At 36.3% G+C, this 24463-nt stretch overlaps 2 protein-coding genes across 3 annotated transcripts in view; one reads left to right on the forward strand and one right to left on the reverse strand.

Annotated features, from left to right (window-relative positions):
- Positions 1 to 10131, reverse strand: part of WHAMM (WASP homolog associated with actin, golgi membranes and microtubules) — a 124680-nt gene extending 114549 nt beyond the window's left edge. The window contains exon 1 of the mRNA XM_053717426.1: positions 9279 to 10131. Coding sequence (XP_053573401.1) covers positions 9279 to 9836 — 558 coding nt within the window. The 5' untranslated portion in view covers positions 9837 to 10131. The remainder of the gene's footprint in view (positions 1 to 9278) is intronic.
- Positions 10132 to 18113: 7982 nt separating this feature from the next.
- Positions 18114 to 24463, forward strand: part of FSD2 (fibronectin type III and SPRY domain containing 2) — a 195138-nt gene continuing 188788 nt past the window's right edge. For both annotated transcript variants that reach the window (XM_053717427.1, XM_053717428.1), the window contains exon 1: positions 18114 to 18260. The gene's annotated coding sequence lies outside the window, so the exon portion shown is untranslated. The remainder of the gene's footprint in view (positions 18261 to 24463) is intronic.

A 24463-nucleotide genomic window follows, 5' to 3' on the forward strand; every position in this document is an offset into this window, starting at 1 on the left:
AGTATTGATCTAGGTCCATTTTGGTATATTTCATGCCACCATTTCCCCGCCAAATGCGATCAAAAAAATAAAAGTTTGCTTTTTAACAATTTTTTTCACAAACTTTAGGTTTCTCACTGAAATTATTTACCACCCACCTGCCTCCCACCCACCAACGATACCGGTCATCGATGTCCGGTGCAGAGAGGGCCACAGAGTGGCTCTCTCTGCATCGGATGGCCAAGGGGTGTTATTGCAGGATGCCTCAATATTGAGGCATCACTGCAATAACCGGAAAGCGGCTGGATCGCTTCCAGCCGCTTTAAACCCCTAATGTCGTACAGGGTACACGTCGCTGGTCTATAAAGATCAGGTTGTGTGCGACGTACCCTGTACGACATGCGTCGTTAAGTGGTTAAAATAGCTGCAGATAAAGATCTTAAAATTATCAAAAATAATAATAAAAAAAACCCATATGTTTGGGTCTTGGGTGAATTAGAGAATACCCAATGGTTTTTGTAAAATATGATAATCTTTTATTTTATTTTTTTAAATTTCCTAATTCTTTGAATAACTAGTTGTCCGGTACTTTGGGCAAGTTTTTCTCTAAAATTCTTGCGAAGGGGTTAAAGTGGTGGTAAATTAAAGTGAATGTAAACTTTGATGAAATAGTGCCTGGTTTTTAAAAATACTATTAAAAACAGGGGCACCTTCATTCATCAAAGTTTACATTGCAGCAGATTTTACAAATACTTACCTTCTTCTACTGAAAAGCTGTATTGCTGATCCGCCGCCTGAAGTCCTCTGTACTTCGTCAGCAATGATGAAACCAGTTTCCTCCAATCAAGGCTTACCCCCCCAGAATCGTCCATCTGGTGAGACCACGCCGTGATTGGAGAAAGACGGTTTCATCATTGCTGTGTAAGTACACCAGGAAAAAGCAGGCGGGGGGAAGCGGCGATCTGGTGTTTCAGGAGGAGAAGGTAAGTATTTGTAAAATTCGATGCAATATAAACTTTGATGAAAGTGCCCCTGTTTTTAATAGTATTTTTAAAAACCGGGCACTATTTCATCAAAGTTTACCTTCACCCCAGAGGCAGAACTTTTCTTCACTTTCTGCGATGAGATTTTTTTAGTGAAAAAATTTCTGCAGGTAATTTTTAAATACAATTTAAATTAGACAGTTACACTAAGGCACCAGTTCAACCGCAATGTGTTGGTTAACTGAAGAATAAAGCAATTTTTAATGCTTTATAATATAATTGCATTGCAAATTAGCTGCATACAAAAAAAAAAACCATTTTAAAATGTCTCTTGAATAAATCCATTTCCTTTTCTCTTAGTCTAACATAGAAATGTAGCAATAAAAAGATGCAATGCTCATATTAACGTCTTACATTCAGAATAAACAGGCTAGGCTAGGCTAGGGGGCGGGTTTGAAAAAATCTCTGAGAGCTAGTCAACAAGCAATGTACTGCTGCTTTGTATTGCTACTGCATATTTGACTGCTCAGTTCAAACAGCACTTTGCTCTGGATGCACTATGATAAGGAAAACTTGCACACTGCAACCAGAGCACAGCTCTGTTTGAAGAGAACTGTCTAATGTGGAGCAGCACTAAAAAGTTCAAGCGCCAACAGTTCCTGCATGTGTCCTGTTCTTTCTGCAGACATGCTGCATTTTCTGCGATGACATCTCAGATCACTGTATGTTCTGCCTTGGGGACCTTCACTTTAAAGATCAACTATATTCCTATTCTTTATCTATATTATTTTTGATCTGTACCTTCAGTCATTTTTTTTTACCTCTATTATTATATTTCTATTGCCCACTCTGGCCACCCTCTGCAAAACTAGGTTTTGTTTTGTTTGTTTTTTTACTGAGGAAACAATTTCAATTCTAAAACAATAAGCAGCCCTTAGGAGGATATGTACAGGTAGAAATCTCCAAATCCAGATTACCATAATACAAAATTATTTTGAAATATAAACTTTTTAATTAATATTTTTTTTTTTAAAACTAAAGTTACCAAGAATTCCTTTTGTCCCCATATGTAAGTCACAATCGTCTCTGCCTTCGTCTTTGGTTTGTTTTTTGTGCTATAAAAATGCAAATAGTAGTCTATATTTATTTAAAACAAATAACATTACCTTTCTGACTACAGTACTGTACTTTCTGAGGGTACTATGTATACAAAAGTATTTAATATTATTAAAAAAAACTTTAGGTTGCATGTATAAACTGTATTATGTAATGTAAATATTGCCTAAATGTTATTGCTGTTTAAACTTGATTCCATCCCGTCTCCAACCTATCTCATTTCACAAATGCAAATTTTCCAACTTTGTCCCAAGCAGTTTTGATAAAGTTTTCTACCCGCATGAGTATTAGCTTATGTCTGCCACTTTTTCTCCCTCTCCGTCTCCCCCAGTATCTCTCCCCCCCCTCTTTCTCTCCTCCTCCCTAGGCCTGATGATAAATAAAAAAAACTCTCCTTCACATCCATAACCAAGTATAGTGAGAAACTGTTTTCAAGCTAAAATTGCTTTCTAAACTTTTTGGGGGACCTTACAATACTGACGAGACTTGTTAGATAATCGCACCATAGAGGAGAGCTTTAGATCAGTGGGCCCGCAGCTCTTACCCCTCTCTGTCTCTCAGACATGCTTTGTATATATGTGTGTTTTCATTGTTTTCTGCGTGTTTTCATCATGTATAAGGAACTATTTTAATACGGATCTAAGCTCAGATCTGCAGTCATACTCTATATCTGGAGCACAATTTCTGCTAATAATTTATATGTTATAAATATCTTAAAAACAAAGCATATTTGGGAAATAATTTTATATTGAATTTAATGTCATACAGCATTTCCCAGTTAAGGGATTTGTTATTTTTTTAGAGGTTGGAGGACTCCGATAACAGCCTTGACCATGGGTGCCTCATGCCCTTACTACGCCTCTAAATTTGCATGCACTGGTCTATTCACAGTACACTAATCAGTATATATATATATATATATATATATATATATATATATATATATATATATATATACACATACATATATATATATATATACATACATACACATATATACACACACACAGGTGGTCCATAGCTTGGAGTTAATGCAGGCTTTATGAACACCCATAACTTAAAGGGATACTAAATCCAATTTTATTTTAATTCATGATTCAGACAGAGCATGCAATTTTAAGCAAGTTTCTGATTTACTCCTATTATCAATTTTCCTTTGTTCTATTGCTATCTTTATTTAAAAAGCAGGAATGTAAAGCTTCAGAGCCGGACCGTTTTTAGTTGAGAACCTGGGGTATGCTGGCTTATTGGTGGCTAAATGTAGCAACCAATAAGCAAGTGCCATCTAGGGTGCAAAACCTAATATGGTCCGGTTCCTGCTTTTTAAATAAAGATAGCAAGAGAACGAAGAAAGATTGAGAACAGGAGTAAATTAGAAAGTTGTTTAAAATGTCATGCTCTATCTGAATCATGAAAGAAAAAAATTGGGTTTAGTATCCCTTTAAAGAGTCTTGCAGTAGTTTCCTGGAGCAAAAATAGACTTCTAGGTTTATCGTATATGCTGCTACAATTACATCACCACCACAGGAGCGAGCTGCACTTAGTCTTATGGCGCGGTCGGGCCGGGCTGTGACTATACAGCTGGCCCGATGCGCTGACTAAATATTACAGACCCGCTCAGCAGAGAGCGGGTCTGTAAAAGCGCCGTAATTTTTACATATTTAAAGAGAAAAAAGGCTATTAGAAATATAGCACTTAAATAATGTTAAATAATTCTGAACTATGTGCAGAATTATATAACATTATTTTTAAGGTTTACTATCCCTTTAATTATTTAGTCATTACTGAAAATAGTTGCTTTTTTAAAGCAAGAAGGATCACACCTAACGTGCATCAGGGTTCGTCTTCTGGGAAACAAGGGACTGTTATATCTGGCACCTTCCACGAGCATTGAAATGTGCGCTCCCATGAATTACTCAAGTACAGCCTCCTCATTAGCTGAGCACGTGCCTGTAGCCTGAACCTAAGCTATTAATGAGAACATGCACTTCGTTGCCAGTGGATAATGATAAAGGCAGTGGTGACTTCCATGTTTTTCAACAGAAGGACAAGGTAAAATGTGCACTCTCATTGCAAATGCAATCGATTTCAGTATTGCTTCATTTATTAAAGAACTTTAAACGGGTATGAAACCCAAAACATTTATTTTGTGATTAAGAGTATACAATTTTAAAAATATTTCCAGTTTACTTCTATTATCAAATTTGCTTTGTTCCCATGGTATTCTTTGTTGAAGCGATACATAGGTAGGTGTTTGGAGCAGTACATGGCAGTAAAAACTTCTGCCATTCTTCCAAACCTGCTTTCATATATTGCTCCAGAAACATGCACGAGCCTGATATTACGCCCCTGCTTTAAAAAAAAAAAAAAAAAAAAAAAAAGATACCAAGAACAAGGAAAATTTGATAATAGAAGTCAATTAGAACGTTGTTTGAAATGTCATGTTCTATCTAAATCATGAAAGACAAATTGTGGGTTTCATGTCCCTTTAATGTGCCTAGAATATGAAGCAAGAGAGACTAAAAAAAAATGAGTTTTCATTTAGAAAATAAAAATAAATACTAAGCAATATTTAAAGCAACTGTCTCACTTTTTATCAAGTTATAATAATATATAACAACTATATAATGGGCCTCGGATTTGATAACCATAAAAATGCGTTGTTAACAACACAATGGACAATTGGCAGGCCGGCCATAACAACATGCCATTACCAATATACTGGCCCAAAACTAATAAGTCAATAACAGCATTCTGCACCAAGAAATGTAACTGGCATACTAACCCATGACTGTTTAAAACAATGTATAATTAAATCTACAGTAAAGTCAAAATTAAATGTTCATGAATCAGGTAGATCATGCAGTTTTAACCCCTTAAGCCAATGTGACATATATACACGTCATGTGGCACTTTGCTTATCGTACTGCACAACATATATATACGTCAAAGCTGCAGGAAGCTCCAGCAGTCTCAGCTGTTAACCCCTTAATGACAACTGACGTACCAGGTACGTCATGCAAAAACTAACTGTTAATGACAATAGACGTACCTGGTACGTCAGTTGTCTAACAGAGTGCTGGAAGTGATCACAATCGCTTCCAGCAGCTCTGAGGGTATTGCAGTGATGCCTCGATATGGCGGCATCCTGCAATACCCCTTTACAAGCCTCTGATGCAGAGAGAGCCACTCTGTGGCCCTCTCTGCACCGGTAGTGATGGTGCCTTTGTCCGGTGGGAGGAGGGAGCGTGTGCGCACGTGTGCACGATGCGGGTGCGCGCGTGTGCACGTGGGCGCGCGTGCACATGCGCGCATTAGCCACACTGACACCAATGAAAAAGGAAGGGGAAAAAAAGTTATTTTTTTTTTTTTACATTTAAAAGGATCGGGGAGGGGGAGGGGGTGGGGGTATTGTGGGGGAGCTGCTACACTACAGAAATAATTAAACATACAAATAAAAGTTATAAATAAAATTAAAATAGTTTGGTTTGTGGGGCCAAACTGGGTACTGGCAGACAGCTGCCAGTACCCAAGATGGCGGTAATTAGGTAGGGGAGAGGGTTAGAGAGCTGGAGGGGGGGATCAGGGAGGTTGGTGCTAAGGCAGGGGTCCATCACAACTAAAATATTTTATAATTTTTATTTAAAAAAAAAAAAAAACTCTTTAATTTAGTACTGGCAGACTTTCTGCCAGTACTTAAGATGGCGGTAACAATTGTGGGGTGGGGAAGGGAAGAGAGCTGTTTGGGAGGGATCAGGGGGTGGGATGTGTCAGGTGGGAGGCTGATCTCTAAAATGAACCCTGCAAGCTCCCTACAAGCTACCTAATTTAACCCCTTCACTGCTGGGCAAAATTCACGTGTGGTGCGCAGCAGCATTTAGCGGCCTTCTAATTACCAAAAAGCAACGCCAAAGCCATATAAGTCTGCTATTTCTGAACAAAGGGGATCCCAGAGAAGCTTTTACAACAATTTCTGCCATAATAGCACAAGCTGTTTGTAAATAATTTCAGTGAGAAACCTAAAATTGTGAAAAAATGTAAAGTTTTTTTTTTTTTATTTGCTCGCCTTTGGCGGTGAAATGGTGGCATAAAATATACCAAAATGGGCCTAGATCAATACTTGGGGTTGTCTACTACACTACACTAAAGCTAAAATTAACCCTACAAGCTCCCTAATTAACCCCTTCACTCCTGGGCATAAAACATGTGTGGTGCGCAGCGGCATTTAGCGGCCTTCTAATTACCAAAAAGCAACCACAAAGCCATATAAGTCTGTTATTTCTGAAAAAGGGGATCCCAGAGAAGCATTTACAACCATTTGTGCCATAATTGCAGAAGCCGTTTGTAAATAATTTCAGTGGGAAACCTAAAGTTTGTGACAAAATTTGTGAAAAAGTGAACTTTTTTTTTTTTTATCGCATTTGGCGGTGAAATGGTGGCATGAAATATACCAAAATGGACCTAGATCAATACTTTGGTATGTCTTCTAAAACAAAATATATACATGTCAAGGGATATTCAGGTATTCCTGACAGATATCAGGGTTCCAATGTAACTAGCGCTAATTTTGAAAAAAAGTGGTTTGGAATTAGCAAAGTGCTACTTGTAATTATTGCCCCATAAATTGCAAAAAAAGCAAAGAACATGTAAACATTGGGAATTTCTAAACTCAGGACAAAATTTATAAGCTATTTAACATGGGTGTTTTTTGGTGATTGTAGATGTGTAACAGATTTTGGGGGTCAAAGTTAGAAAAAGAGTGTTTTTTTCCATTTCTTCCTCATATTTTATCATTTTTTTTTTAGTAAATTATAAGATATGATGAAAATAATGGTATCTTTAGAAAGTCCATTTAATGACGAGAAAAATGGTATATAATATGTGTGGGTACAGTAAATGAGTAAGAGGAAAATTACAGCTAAACACAAACACCGCAGAAATGTAAAAATAGCCATTGTCATTAAGGGTAAGAAAATTGAAAAATGGTCCGGTCATTAAGGGGTTAAAGGGACACTGTACCCACATTTTTTCTTTCATGATTCAGATAGAGCATGCAATTTTAAGCATCTTTCTAATTTACTCCTATTGTCAATTTGTCTTTATTCTCTTGGTATCTATATTTGAAAAGCAAGAATTTAAGTTTAGATGCCGGCCCATTTTTGGTGAACAACCTGGGTTGTCCTTGCTGATTGGACAGCACCGATAAACAAGTGCTGTCCATGGTTCTGAACCAAAAATTGTCTGGCTCCTTAGCTTAAATGTCTTCTTTTTCAAATAAAGAAAGCAAGAGAACAAAGAAAAATTGATAATAGGAGTAAATTAGAAAGTTGCTTAAAATTGCTTGCTTTATATGAATCACAAAAGAAAAAATTTGGGTTCAGTGTCCCTTTAAGTTACAGCCGAGAGCTGGAGTTCCTGAGCTCCAGACATCTGTTCGCATATGGAACCAGAGCACAATCTGTGCACCAGTTCCACTGGAAGGCATAGGCAGCTCGTTAGTGACACTGGGTGTATCATTGTCTGTAACGATCATCTGCTGGTGTTGCAGGAGGTGTGGGTGGGCATTCAGGAGGCAGGTGGGTGGCCGAGTAGCAGAGAGGGGTGGGAGGTCCCTACACTGCGGAAAATAAAAAATAAAGGGAGATGGAGGAAAGGGGCCAGTACCTAAAATGGCAGACATAGTTAGAGGAGGGGGGGGTTAGAGAGCTGTTTGGGAGGGATCCTACACTGCAGAAAGAAAGAAAAAATGATTTAAAAAAAAACCAAAAAATCCTTAATATTGGCAGATTGTCTGTCAGTACCTAAGATAGTGGTGACCAGTGGGGGTGAGGGAGGGAAGAGAGCTGTTTGGGAGGAATCAGGGGATGGGAAGTTTCAAGTGGGAGGGTAATCTCTACACTAAAGCTAAAATGAACATTAAAAGCTACCTGATATAATAGAAGTGTGGTGAGCAGATGCAGTTAGCGGCCCTCTAATTACCAAAAACCAATGGCAAAGCCATACATGTCTGCTACTTCTGAACAAAGAGGATCCCATAGAAGAAAAAAAATGTATATGATCGCATTTGGCGGTGAAATGGTGGCATGAAATATACTAAAATGGGCCTAGATCAATACCTTGGGTTGTCTACTTAAAAAAATGTATAGTTTTAACAGGTAAATAGAAAAAAACAAGGCTCTATTTCTGTTTAAAGGGACATTCCAGTCAAAATTTAAATGCACATAGATGAATTACATCTTTGAATAGAAAGATATTTGCAATATACATGTATTGGCTAAAATGCTTCTAGTATAAGTTATCACTGCTTTAGTGTTAACGTTTTTCTCTGCACGTGCATGTGAAGCATAGCTAGATGTTTTCACTGCACCCACATTTTAAATAATGTAGCTGCTCAGATCATCACTGGGGCTTGTATCATGTCAGCAATGAAAAATTGAGTCATTACCAGATGGTACAAGCACCTTTGGCTCTCTAAGCAAGTGCTGTGTTTAAAATGCTGGTGCACGGTGCATACTTAAATACACTTTTGAAACAGCTATAGCTTTTATAAGAAGCATTTTTGCTAATACATGTATATTACAAAATTGCTTCTGTTCAATACCGAAATGCACCCATGTGATTTTCAATTTTGGTTGGAATAGCCCTTTAAATGAAGTGATAGCAAAAATGCAAACAATTATTCTGTATTTTGGGCAAGTTCTCCTGAAAGTACCAGTAGTGAAGGGATTAAACAACGTTCCAATTTACTCCTATTAATTTTGCTTAGTTTTCTTTGTTAAAAAGCAATTCTAGGTAAACTCGGGAGTGTGCAAGTGTCTTTAGCCATGCGGAAGCAGTGTTTTATATGCTTATAGTTATACATAGTTGCAAACTCTGCTGAGTGTCTGTAGCATTCTATAATAACTGTTTTTGTATGTATAAGATTGACATAAACCTTTTTGCAAAGCAAGACACGTGCATGCTCCTGAGCTTACCTAGGATTACTCTTTAACAAAGGATACCAAGAGAACTAAACAAAATGTATTATATAAATACATCAGAAAGTTGTTTAAAATGTTCTCTGACCAGTGCCCAATCCTCTTGACATTACTGTCCCCTTAAAAAGTTAAGCATCAATATAGTGGTTACGTGACACTAATTCATTAGTTGTATGCATCCCTGAAAGTCTGTGACCCCCAACCGTGTTTGCCCAATTCGTACCCGGCGCAGGTTCTCCTTGGCTCTGGTCACTTGCTCTTCAAAGCTCTTCCTGCGGAATTCGTGCATGTTTTCAAAGTACTGATCGGTATCCTGCAAGTCATCGGTGAACAGCACGTCCAGCACTATCTTGCGGCCGCAGTGCTCTATAGCGGCCCTCAGGTAAGACTCTAAGGCCCGGCACATAGTGTCCAGCTCGGCCGGATCGCACTCCCAACAGGAGGTGTCAGGGAACAACAGTGTCCAAAGGCTGCCGGCGGGTTGCGGGATGGGCAGGCTGGGGAAGCAGTGCTCTAGCAGGCTGCACACCGAGCTCAGCTGCCTGTGGATGTGCTCCATGTCCTGCACTGAGTATAGGCCGGCCCAGCTGCTCTGTTCTCCATCATCCCCAGCTGCCCGTATTCTCCGCTGCAGTGTTCGGTTGTGACAGGTTACGGCGAACTTGCGCTCCACCTCATTCCAGGCCACGATGAAGCCCAGCTTGAAGGGCTCCGGCTCCGCGAACACATTGGGCCGCACCGCCACCCAGCCGTCTAGGCTGTCCATCCGCTCGCACTCCATTCCCTGCCAGGGCCACTCTACGATGGCAGACAGATACCTTTAAATCTGCGCCTACTAGTTAGATCTTCCTTACTTTCATTTTAACTTGTACCCTACTCAATTCTCTGCATGTCCTTTATTTTCCTCTTATTAGTTCTTCTCCGGCCTTTTCCACTTCATCTGTATTGTATTAGTTATTAAGTTGTCACCATATTTAAGGGGCTTTTACGGTATGATCAGCAGATCCCCTGCCTGCATCACTATGCCCCAGATATAAACATGACCTTTGCCTTGTGTGGTGGGAGGGAACTGTCGTGAGGGGGCTTTCCATCTGAATGCTGATTGGCTGTGACGCTCCGAATTCTTCTCACTTCTGACAGTAAAGTCTTACAGGGTGAAAGGGGCGGGGCTAGTGAGGTTTGTAGTCAAATGCAGGTGACTGTCACATGATGCAAGGCACAGTGACAGTCTCTAGTGAAGACACACCTGTTCCGCACGTTTGCCATAGCCGTGTTTAGTATGAGTGATTTTTTTTTGTAAAAAAAAAAAAACATCAAATTTAAAGGTACAGTCTTTGTTATTTGTTATTGTTTAAAAAAGATAACTAATTTACTCCCCATTCCCCAGCTTTGCACAACCAATATTGTTATATTAATATTCTTTATAACATTTAAACCTCTAAATGTCTGCCTGTTTCTGAGCCACTACAGACAGCATCTTATTCCATGCTTTTTTATTAGCTTTTCACAACAAGACACAGCTAATCCATGTGGGCCATATAGATAACATTGTGCTCTCTCCTGTGGAGTTGTGACTGACACTGCACTAATTGGCTAAAATGTAAGTCAATAGATAATAAATAAAAACTCATGTGCTTAGGGGGCTATCAAAAGAGGCTTAGATACAAGGTAATCACAGAGGTAAAACGTATAATAATATAACCATGTTGGTTATGCAAAATTGGGGAATGGACAATAAAGGAATTATCTATATTTTTAAACAATAACATGTTTAAAGTTGACTGTCCCTTTAACACTGTCACTGGAAGCTCTGCAATTAAAGGCCCATGGTAGTCATTCAATGCTCACAATAAAACAACAACAAATTGTAACAGACATTATACAAATTAAAAGCTGTCAAAAGAGCAAATAATTTAAATCACAAACTCTTTTTATCAAACAGTTTAATTATAGGGACAGCTGAATTTGGTTAGTCTGTACAGGTACACTTAAAAATATATATATTTTTAAATGGGACAAAAAACCATTGACAGGGGGGCAAGTCTTTTGTAAGAGGACAATATGCTCCTAAATAAGGGCTGTCATGCAAATATGTATATGGGGGGGGGTTGACAGTGGGGCTACATCACCACAAATATTTTTTTGCTTATGGTTCTGTAGGGGATTATTACTCTTGCTGATGATCCCCTATTTCATGTGAGTGGTACTGTGTGTTGTATTCTGTCCTTAGGGGTTACATCTTTCACATTCAGGGAGTTAAATTATGTACTTTAGATATAAACTATTGCCTATGTCCTGAAACATTAGCAAATAGTTTTAAACTCCTTCAGACATATCCTACATAGACTTTTCCTATATTTAATATAGAGAGGACTAGAAACTATATACATATTTGTATACAACATGCAAGTGTGTGTAAAGTTACTTTTTTGTTTGTTTTATTAATTCATGTTTTTTATTATCATTTATTCATCCAGAGGCTTTTTAATAACTCCAATACTCATCAGGATGCCTCAACAGTAAACGTTTTTACCTATTGTTTATTTTAAATGTTTTTTTAGCACAAGTAACCACTTATCCAACACTATTTTAACTTGGGAACCTCTGATTGCGTCTGGCAATAGCAACCCGTGGTGTGAGTCACTGGAGGCTGCCTTAGATTTTACTGGTAGCCACAGAAGATTGCTAGTTATTTAGCAGTAGCCTCTTCTATTTCAGCAAGAAACTCTACATAAAAATAAAAACAACATTATTTTCTTTGTTTTAGAGACACCAGAAAGACATACAGATCTGGGCTGATAGTAAATAAGGGAACAAATCTACTTTCTGCAGATACACCACGATCCTACCTGCCAGGATTCCTCATGACATCACCAGCTCTGTAAAATCTCTGGCCTAGATTACAAGTTGAGCACAATCAACAGAACAGGGTGCATTATCTTGCTCTTTGACTCATGCAAAGAATAACACTCAATCTGTTTTTACAAGTGTGGTGTTCTCCCCGCTACCAGGGACCTTTTTAGCGGGTGCACCACCTGGCTGATTATTTATTAAGCAAAAATGAGCTAATATTAAAAATGTTAAATGTTTATTGCACAAATCATCATTAAATACATTTATGGAAAATTATGCAAATAATTTGTGCTTTGGATAGCAGAAAATTATATAATATTAGAAAATATTACATTGCCCCCACACGGCTACTTCATAATGCCAGTTGGCTGGCAAAGTTTGCTGTGGAGAACACTGCAAGTGGATGGTTAAAAATGTTAAACAAGGCTTCTTAACGATGACAAACTTTATTTTAGTGTGCCCTGTATATTTAATGGATAGTGCAGAGAACTCTATTAGCGTTCTCATTGGTTTTGTATTACAAGTGGCGAGGTGTGTTGTGCTAATACGCAATTCAAAATACTGCTTTAAAGTTTATAGGAAACTCTCGCAGGTCAGTGTGTTACATGTTGGAGAGGTTAAAAGAACTGCTGCTAGGGCAAGGCACTGCAGTATGAGTTGTTGGCTGGGAGAGGAGGGAAGAAACAGCCAGGGTTTTCAATAAGCATTTAGGCTATACACAAGGAATGACTCAACTAGAAGATACTCGATTTAAGCCATTGTTGTGAAACATGTAAGGTACCAGAATCCTCTCTAGGATTCTTTTTTATTCTATTGAAAATACATACTGTTGTATGTAGAGCTGCATTATAGGGTATCCATTTCCAGCATTAGCTTTTTTAGCATTTTTTATATACCAAATTGAATAAAATATGCCTTTGTTATACCAGGGTCATATGTATATATTACTGAGTTTTATCAGTTATTCCTACATTATTATTATTATTACAGACTAACAAAAGTTTAGTCTTGTTTCACCTGTTAAAGGGACAGTAAAGTCAACATTTAAAGGGATTAAACAGTAAATACATACTAGACACTATGATGTATCCAAAGCAAAGATTAGCCTTAAAATAATATGTATATGTATTTTTACAATTATATTAGTTATGTAAATATTGAAGTTATAAGTTTAAACGTTTAGTTTCTATAAAGTAATAGACGCCGCCATGTTTTAACTAGTTTTCTATTTTTCTCTGTCTTCTGCTGAGAACAATTAGGTACAATTATAAATCAGGCAATAAAATAGTGTTTGTAGAAACCCTGTTTGATAATATTATGTTCAACACAGCCTTGTTTAGAAAGTCTCCTTTATTGCCTGTCTTATACATGTCCCTAATTGTTCTAAGCAGGAGAGTGAGATAACAGGAAAAGTTAAGTTCAAACATGGTGGCGGCCATTATTTTTAATTACAGGAAAAAGGAGACAAAATAAATAAAGAAACTATATTGCAACGTTTTTTTGAACTACAATGATTTAATTATTTTATATTACAATCTCATACTGTTTAATATCCCATTACCTTTCATGATTCAGATAGAATATGCAATTTTAAACAATTTTAAATCAACTTTTCAGTTTACTTCTATTATCAAATTTAGGGTATTATCACAATCTTGTGCTTCTTTTAAGTAGCTTTTTTTTTCAGTGATCACAATCCAAACATCCTTCTGCGGTTAATACCACTGAAGCTCTAAATTAGTACCTCCCTAAAACAACACAGAATAGTTATCCTCGTCTCCTAATTTCGTAGTCCAAAAAAAATCAAGATAGCAAATGTGGGGGTTTAGTGAATGATCATCACAGGTTGAAGGTATTGTATGTTGACTGATCCCTTTAATAGTGCATAGTGATGCTTAAAGATGACGTGTGCAATTAACCTCTTGTGCTCCAAAACCAGAGATATATGGGTGTATGGCTCTTTAAGTGATCTGAACAGCAGCATTATCAGTATGGTTGGTATGTGTTTTTTGTGTTATTGATTTCACTAATGTTTATTAGTGGAAAGTGCTTATTAATTGTTTAACTTGAATTGATTGAGCAGGGAACATTTCTCTGTTTGGTGATGTTGCTTCCCAATGTCATCTAGTACAGAGGGAGGATAATTTCAGTGTGTTTTTCCCATGTGAAAACCAATTTTATATTTGAAAACATTTTTTTGGGGTACTTGGTAATAAGTTGAAAAGTCTTGTCTTGGGTTTATCAAGTCCTTTTAGCTGTTGAATTCGATAAATGAAACATTTGTGGGGGGTTAATAAACACATAGAGGTGCAGGGTCACTAGTCTTAAAATTGCATGGTCTAAAAAATTAGAGGATGTAATTTTTCAACAATAATTGCCCTTGCAGTGGTGCTATTTGTTTTCAGTCTTCTTAAGTACATTCTTTTTAGATAATGAGCTTTTCTAATTCACTGAATCTACCATGGATAGTAAAGTTAAAGGAACATAAAACAGGTTGAGATCTGTGCATATCCTAAAAGGGGTAATTAATTAAAAATAGTTTGCATACAAAAAATATGTTTAAAAACAGAGTGATTTCGGATATAGCCTCGGGTATGTGTTATCACATTGATCTTAGGGGCTGTGCGGCATTTGTATGAGGCTGGTTGCTATATATATTTTTTCCTCCCCGAGCCTCGCTCTGCTCTGTGATTGGAGGATTCAGGAGGCTTGGCACGGACTTAAGTCCAATGGAAGTCACGCTGGGATAGATGACTCATGAGGGCGTTGATCAATACGCTCCTCGACGTGAAGGCTGGTAGCCTATTGAGATACAGATAGCAATGACGAATAGGGTCTAGGCTGACCTTTAAGATGACGTGGGTGGGCGGATATTTTAGGAACTGCCGCTAAACATAAATTCTATTGTTTTCTAAATAAACCCGTAGAATATTATTATCTATGCAATCAACTCCTAAACTGAACAAGCATAACAGGAACATAGTGTGCGTATAGCCCGTGAGTTTTATACTTATATATTACCTAAGTAAGTGACACGATCTGGAGCTGAGAATAGATTAACTTGTAAAAATTGTCAAAACACCATCACATTATTTTTTAGTTATAAACAGAATTATTATGAGTGATTTTTGCTAGGGATGAATGTACTAAATGTTATATCCCAAAGGAGGGAATAATGTAGAAATAACATTAAAAAAGGTTTGTAATACCAATGAAAAAATATAGATACATCGTGCTATAAATCATACATGTTGTTAGGCATATCAGGTGTTTGTGTGTAGAATAGGAATTATTAAAATACATGTATTATGTTTATGTCTTATGTGGGTATAATATAATTTTGCACATATTGTGATCATCTTATTTTGAGGTGTACAACAAATGTTTTTATTGTGATTGTTTTTTTTTTATATATATATTATTTTTCTGCTGGTCCTATCTTCCTAAGTGGTGATTCTCTGCTCCTGGCTATTGGATTCTACAGTCCACTGGGCGGCTGAGAGGTCCCAGTACTGCTGATATTGCACCTGGTGGTGCTTTGTTTCCTGTAAGTACAACCTTGAATCCTTTTTATCCGGTGTACAAACGTTACTGGGCTATGTGTGTGCCTTTTTTGTCCTTCTAGGCATCATATGATAGGCCCTCGCTAAGGATCATCTCTATCTGGCTGGAGACACCAGTGAGCTGGACCACTGTTTGAAGTTCCAGTCTGCCACAATAGCACCATCTGGGTGCGCTTCGTTTGTGAGTATATTTCCTATCCTGCTGATGTTGTATATCCGATTGTCCTGACGTTACTGGGCCATGTTGGCGCCTCTGTGCTTCTTTTTCTTTTAGATCACGCCACACCAGGATGATCGTCCTATGACAGAGAGCTGCCTTCCTTTTTTTGGACTATTCTTTGTGTGGACATTTTGTTATTTGTATATATCACTTTCATCTGGGTCTACTTGTGAGCATATCATTTTAATAATTTGATACAAGTGTGTTAGGTTCATTTTATATTTCACATTTATCTGCACATATCTGCTTATCTGTTTGTTGTTTATTGTTAGCGCCCCCTAGGAGTGTGGTGTATGTATATTATATATGCACCACCCTCCTCTATATCATGTGTGCAATTTAGTATTTCATATCATTTTGAGTACATTTACAACTACTAATTTTAAATAAACATTTAACAGCACTCATAGATGAACATTCTTATGATTGTTTTCAAGTTCGGCTCACGTTCCATAGTTTAAAAATTTGATCTGAATTATATTTGCATTTGTAAAAAAAAAATAGCTCTTGCTTTTGTATAAACATTGTGTTTTGTTCCACACAACCCAGAGAGGCCAAACCTGCAAATGCTGCAAATAATATAGTTGGTTTAGGCAATTTGTAGCATTTTAAAATAGGGGTTTTTTAGACTCTCTCAGGGGTGTGGGACTAAGCACAGTTTTTACACAAAAGCAGGAAGTGCTTTATGTTCCTTTAATCAAATTATGAAACATCAGTGTTTATTAACTTGCATACTGATCATGGGTAAAATCTTTAACTTATGAAAAGCTGAATGAACAGTCAAATATAACTATGGAAAAAGACAACATTGGGGCTCCACAAAGGTACTTGAAAAGCATGTGATAAATGAGTCATACCATGTTTTTAAACAGACTGTCATAGTTTCAAATGTGAAAACCCCCACAAAAAGCATTCAAGGGGCATTGCACAGGAATTCTATCAGGATGTGCTTGAAGTATGTATCAGCTTACCCTAGACACATTATTATATGAGTCCTGAAGCTTTTGTAAGGAAGAAAACTGCAGAAGGATTGTTTCCTCCGTATCATTGCTTCTGAATCACATAAAATATAACAAAGACATTTCAATAAACATCTGGTACTTCCAGAGCAACATGTCCTAAGCATCACTAACATACACCTTTAACACCTTAATGACTGCCGACATGTCGTACCCTTTTTCTATGTTGGGCTTTCACCACCAGCGGCAAAGCCGCGCTATAGCCCAATGCCTACATAAGGGAGGTATGTTGTAATAGCGTGGTCTCTCCACTTTTGGCGAGACCTCTGCTATTGCAGAGCCAAACTCCCCTTAAGGATATACAATGCACAGGGTACATCCTGGTCATTAAGGGAATAACGATTAGGGACAGTAAAGTCAAAATTAAACTTAAAGGGACACTGTACCCAAAACAAATATTTTGTGATTCAGATTGAGCATGAAATTTAAAGCAACTTTCTAATTTACTCCTATTGTCAAATTGTCTTCATTCTCTTGGTATCTTTATTTGTAATGCAAGAATGTAAGTTTAGATGCCGGCCCATTTTTGGTGAACAACCTGGGTTGTCCTTGCTGATTGGTGGATAAATTCATCCACCAATAAAAAAGTGCTGTCCAGAGTACTGAAACCAAAAAAGCTTAGATGCCTTCTTTTTCAAATAATGATAGCAAGAGAACGAAGAAAAATTGATAATAGGAGTAAATTAGAAAGTTGCTTAAAATTGCATGCTCTTTCTGAATTACAAAAGAAAAAATTTGGGTTCAGTGTCCCTTTAAATGGATTGGATAGAAAATGTAATTTTAAGCAACTTTTCAATTATTCTATTATCAATGTTGCCTATTTCTCTTGTAATTCTAGGTGAGCTCAGGAGTGTGCATGTGTCTTTAGCCATCTGACAGCAGTGTTTGCAACAATGTGTCAAACACTGCTGCTGTAGAATGATAAAGACACATACATGCTCCTGAGTGTCTATCAGCCTACCTAGCTTTACTATTTAACAAAGAATATCAATAGAACAAAACAAATTTTACAATCAAGGTAAATTGGAAAGTTGTTTAAAATGACATTATCTATCTGAATCATCAATGTTTAATTTTGAATTTACTGTCCCTTTAATTAATGATAAATTATCATGACACAAAGAAGATGTAAATAGGTCAGAGAGTGAACATTCTCTCCTAATTTTGTACACTTCTGTTACAGATAAAGGTGACACAAATTCAAAAATTCTATGCGCTTCTTGGTACATTAATAACATTGTATGTGATTTTACTTCTGTATCTCCTATAAAAACTTCATGTAATACTCTGTATCTTGTTAAACATAAGCACTAAACACTGTGCAATATTCCCTGACACACTTGTGATTCTCCTTCTTTCAGATACAGGATGAGTGAAGGACAGCTGGGTGCGAGCTATATTTGTCTCTCTCTGCTTGGACATCAGTATTTCTCAGCACACTGTCTAAAATTACTCTCTGGCTCCTAAGCTGTTCTCCCAGAAGCACAGCACAGAATTGCGTGCATTTAATTTAATGTTTTTTTTCTCTTGGTCTGGACCTAAATCACAAGGTAACTTTGTACAAATATATTTTATTTGTGTGTTCATTAGCAATTTCAGTCTGTGCCTGTAATACATTCCTATTTCTTATAATGTTTTAAGTGAAGTGCAGGCTATGTTAATCATCAACTGTGTTCATGTACTATCAACATAATGTGTGTCTGTCAATAGTGTGTTTAATGAGTTCTAATACAGTGGTTATAGTTCATTTATATGGTTTGAAATGTGTTTAGTTTTTGTTTCTTTTTGATAGCTTAAAAGTTTCTGGTGTGATATATCAGTGTAAACTGTAGTGACATCTTATTAAATATTACAAGCATTTTGAAAGTATATTAATTGTATTGTGTTATCATGTAACACTGCTTCTAATCATCCTAGTGTAGAATGTTGCAAGGCGATCAGGCAGTAAATGCACAAGATTATTTTATACATTCCACTGTAAAACACATTGTTAAAGGAAGGATTCAAAGCTCTTGCATAAAGTATGTGGGTTATATACATGCTGAAATACACAAAGGTCACTAAAGTCTCAACTTTTACTCTATGACTCTGGGCTTTGTTGATGACATCATACATGATTTAAGCAGTGGCATCACAAATGTTCTGACAACATTATCGCCTAGGTTACAAGTGGTGCGCAAATAAGTTTACATTATGCGCAAAAATACAATAACTGATATAAATTAAAGTTAAGAACCTTAATCCAACTTGTATATAGAAATGTTTTGTGTCTTCTATCTATTTATAAAGCTAAATGATACATAAATCACATACATATCTTACCTGGGGTGTAATTTGGCCTAGGCAAACAAGGGAGCAACAGCTGATTTAAAGGAACACTAAATCCAAAAAAAAATCTTTCATGATTTAGACAAAGCATGCAATTTTAAGCAACTTTCTAATTTACTCCTATTATCAATTTTTCTTTTGTTCTCTTGCGATCTTTATTTGAAAAAGCAGAAATGTAAGGTTAGGAGCCGTCCCATTTTTGGTTCAGCCCCTGGGTAGAGCTTGCTGATTGGTTTGCTACATTTAGCCACCAATCAACCCAGGAGCTGAAGCAAAAATGGACCGGCTCTTAAGTTTACATTCCTGCTTTTTTAAAAATAAAAATAGCAAGAGAAGGAAGAAAAATTGATAATAGGAGTAAATTAGAAAGTTGCTTAAAATTGCATGCTCTATCTGAATCATGAAAGAAACAAGTTAGGTTTAGTATCCCTTTAACTAGCGCTAGCCATCTGTATTTTATATATATATATATATATATATATATATATAGTATATATATATATATATGCTCTGTATACACATGCTAATTCAACCCACCTGAGTGTATGCAAATGTTTTGCAAGCCCTGGTAAACATTTTACTTTGGAAATACCATGAAACAAAAAGTCATGTTATACCCTGACCAAAAAATATTATGGCCAAAAAATGCCTGAATCCTAGGGGGTTATGGGTGGGAGGCAGCAGAATTTTAAAGTGCCTAGGCAGTACAAAACCTAAATGCGCCACTGTATCTTACCAATAAAGACCTATACGATTAAAGACTTTATTGAGTCACTCCCACTTGATAAACCTGTAAGGACCTGTATGTTTGCACTGATTAATACCATATAACTTAGCCTTTATTAGAAGAAAATTGGTGTGCTGACTTTGCTTTTTCATATATTTAACAGTTCTGATGAGCATTCTCATCATGCAGGGGGATCACATAATCAGAAGCTGTGTTTTGTAGGGATGGGCGAATGTGTTTATATTCGAATTCGAATGTTAGAACAAATGTTATTGTAGAAATTCGATTTACATAATAGAATGTTGATAAGAACGAATATTCTTAAAAATTCGATTTTCGAATGTTATTTACAGTTTTCGAATGTCACATTCGAATTCGAATATTAGATTTATAAAACACAATTGTAGACTAGAAACACTATTTTGAATTCGAATGTCACATTCAAATTGAATATCACATTCAAATCGAATATCACATTCGAATTTGAATATTACATTTATAAAACACAGTATTAGACTAGAAATACTATTTCGAATTCGAATGTCATATTCGAATCGAATATCACATTCGAATCGAATATACATTTATTAAACACAGTTGTAAACTAGAAATACTATTTCGAATTTGAACGTGACATTCGAATTCGAATGTCACATTCGAATTCGAATGTCACATTCGAATTCAAATATTACATTTAAAACACAGTATTAGACTAGAAATACTATTTCAAATTCGAATGTGACATTCGAATGTAGCATTCGAATTTGAATATTACTTTTATTAAACACAGTTGTAGACTAGAAATACTATTTCGAATTTGAATGTCACATTCGAATTCGAATATTACATTCCGAAATTGAATGAATACATAGCTAAACATTCTATTATTCGAACGAATATTTTCGAATTTTATTGAAAAATTCAAAAAAAGAAAATTCGAAAATAGAATGTCAGAATGTTATATAAACATTCGAAATTTGATTTGAATGAATGACTGTATCAAAATTCGTTTTAAATTTCGAATTTTTAGAAACATTCGCCCATCCCTAGTGTTTTGGCGATCCCCACACTATAGGCTGGGGATCTTTAGTGGCCTAATGGGCAGCGCTCCCAATCTTTCAATAGGAGTGCAAGTGATGTGGCCACAATTGTGTGGTGATGTCACAAAAAGGCAGAGTCACATATTGAACATATTGAAAATTAAGTCCGAGAGTGCCTCTTCATTACAAGAAATTATATATAATGTGCAATAATGTGATAAAGAAAAAAGAAAAATAATTTTTATATGTAAAATTTCCAAAAATATCTACCTTTTACACTATACAGAAAATTTATAAAGAAAAATTACCCCCTCCTGGGAGGCCCATAATTTCGGGAACAGGATCCTTAATGGAAAAAAAATCTGAATATTTGCATTATTGCTTAAGACCTATTTTAGCAACATACCATCCTTTGTTTAAGATTCTCTTGATGTATTAAAAAGGTTAGATGGAATGTCAATAACTGAAGATACTCTTTTAGTTACAATTGATGTTGAGGGGTTATACTCCTCAATACTGCATGAAAAAGGGATAGAAACAATGAAAACATTTTTGGAACAAAGAGGCCCAAACTATAAAAAGCACACAGAATTTGTAGTAAAATTGCTAAAAAAAATGTATTAAATTATAACTATTTTGTATTTAACAAGAAATACTATGAAAAGACCCTAGGGACAGCCATGGGCACATGCTGTGCACCAACCTATGCCTGTATCTACCTAGGACATTGGGAAAACAATGTGATCCTGGACAGTGGCTTAAGTGAAAATGTATTCAGAGTATGGATACGCTACATAGATGATATCCTGATGTTTTGTAAGGGAACAGTAATCGAATTGGAGTCATTCATGGAAAAATTCAATCAAAATGAATCCAATGTAACATTTACCTTTAATTACAGTAACAGTGAGAGAGGTTTTCTAGACTTAAATATAATCAAAAATGGAAGCAAACTTAGCACCGGAATACATAGGAAGAAAACTACAGGTAACACTCTTTAAGGGCAGAAAGTCACCATACACCCAATCTCATTAATAATATTCCGTAGGGACAGTATCTAAGCCATAAAAGGAACTGCTCTGAAGAAAATCAATTTAAAAATGAGGCAAGAGATCTACAGAATAGGTTTAGAGAAAGAGGCTGTACTGATGGCCAGCTAAAAAAGGCCTATATATTGTGTTTCCCCTTTTGTGTTGGTTTTGGGTTTTCCATCATGGTACTCTTGAAACTTATCACTATCAAATCAATGTTTTTCCTTTGAGAACTGTACCTTATGAAACTTTGTACCATAAAGAGATTAAATTAAAAAAAAAGTCCTATATAAAGGCAATTGAGAGTAGAGAGAAGATTTATTATATAAAACAAAAATAACTGAACAAACTGAGACAATAAGATTCATTACAACCTAAAACAATAATTCGGATTATCCTAAATTATGAAGGTATAATCTAGATTTTATTAAAGACACAGAGACGAGTATTTTGCATTCTCTTTCTTTACTACTTAAATGCAGTTTTTAAAAGTATACATAATAAATACAAATAACTGTCAAATTTTAAAAAGAGACAGTAAAACAAAAAACAGATCAGTGACCAATAAGAATTGAGAACTGATTAGACTAAAATAACATAGCCAATCAGGTTGATAATGTAACCTATAAACTGTCCAATATACAGTAACACATCCTCTTTCTTTGTAACTGAAGAAGGAAACAAAAAGTCCATCATGATGAAATAAACCCATACGAAAAGGCAACAGATACCACAGAAGAGTAGAAACTTGAGGAGAAGCATCATCCGTGAGGAAATATCCGTCTCATATGCAAGGATTGAAGAACAACTGGAAGACTGAACCAGATGAGGAAAACTTGATTGAAGTTTCGTCTTTTCACAGAGATGAGATGGGACAAAACCACTTAGGAGTATATCCCTGTTATTGATTGGTAACTGAAACAAATATACAATCAAGATTAATAATATAATAAAACAAATAAAGGGTGGGAAAATATAACAATATAATATAGTGGAGGGAAAATACTTGTCTCTGTGTCTTTAATAAAATCTAGATTATACCTTCATAATTTAGGATAATCCGAATTTTATTACAAGACCAGAGACTCATATTTTGCTAGTTTAAAGCAACTAACAAAATAAGTTAAGCGAGGCGTGTTCAATGGGTTTAAAATAAAATTGTTTAAAAACAGAATCAGAAGGACCAGTCAGCTGCATCCAAAATTTGTTGAAGGGTCGCAGCTTTCAAAAATGCTTTAGAAGCGGCTGATCCTCTAACAGAATGAGCAGAAAAAGACATATCAATACCTGCTTCACTCATAACCCATTTAACCCACATGGCTATAGAAGTGGAGGATTCAGGATAATGAGGAGGAGTAAAGGATAACAAAAGTTGATTAGAAGCAGAAGAACGAAAAGAAAAAGTTCTGCGTTCATACTCTTTGAGACATACAACCACACAAAGTAGAGGTTCAGAAGGTAAATAAGGATAGAATATAGAGGTTGAAAAAGACAGTTCTTTTAGAGATAAAGAAAGTAACACCTTCAGGAGTAAAACGTTTAGAATTAAAATCTAAAGCTCTAACATCAGAAACTCTACGAAAAGAAATTAAACACAAAAGGGTAGCTAATTTTAGCAGAAAGTTGTTTCAAGGATAAAAATTCATTTGAAGGCCAAGATTTAAAAAGGGAAAATATAAGATCAACATCCCAAAAAGAAGAATATTTAGGAGCTAAAGGTCTTTTGAGTTTAATTGCTTTCATTAATTTGCAAATTAAAGGGTGTTGACCCACAGGAAAATTATTAATAAAAGAATGTTTAGCCAAAATGGCAGATCTAGAAACATTGATGGTTCTGTAAGCTAATCCCGAATCAAAAAGAGATGTAAGGAAAGTAATGATATAAATTATATCAACTGAAAGGGGATCCAAACTTCTTTCCACGCACCAGCTAGACCATCTGGTCCATGCGGAAAAATAGCATTTTTTGGTCCCGGGGGCCAATGAGTCTTGAAGGAGTTCCTGAGCTTGTTGTGATAAACCTATGAGAGATGAAGATTGCCCGAAATTGACCATGCTATGAGACGAAGAGATCATGAAGGATAAGATCGTGAGGATGACCTTCTGGATCTGACAAGAGAAGGGGAAAAACAGGAAGAAGAACAGGATGGTTGACAGACAATTCTAGAAGAGATGGGTACCAGGGTTGAGATCACCAAAGGGGAGTGATTAGGAGAATTGAAAGGAGATCCAGACAGACTACTGATATGGTTCTCTGAATCATTGAGAATGGGGGAAACGCATAAGCTGTCCGAAGAGGCCAGGGGTGAAGAAATGCATTGATCGCTAAGGCATCTGGATCAGGGCGCCAACTGAAATAAGGACAAATCTGATGATTCAGTCTCGAAGCGAACAGATCCATTGAAAAGGGACCTCTGAGAGATTGAAGCGAATGAAAAACTTGATGAGGAAGTTTTCAATCGCTAGAATCTGTCAGATATCGAGAACCCCAATCCGCTGCCACATTGTATAAACCTGGAATATATTCTGCCCTGACAGAAATATTTCTGTCCAAGCAAAGATGAATGAATTCCTTCGTAATAATTGATAAATCTCTCGATTTTGTACCACCAAGGCAGAAATATTGT

The sequence above is a fragment of the Bombina bombina genome, chromosome 6 (assembly GCF_027579735.1).
Source record: "Bombina bombina isolate aBomBom1 chromosome 6, aBomBom1.pri, whole genome shotgun sequence".
Lineage (NCBI taxonomy): Eukaryota > Metazoa > Chordata > Amphibia > Anura > Bombinatoridae > Bombina > Bombina bombina.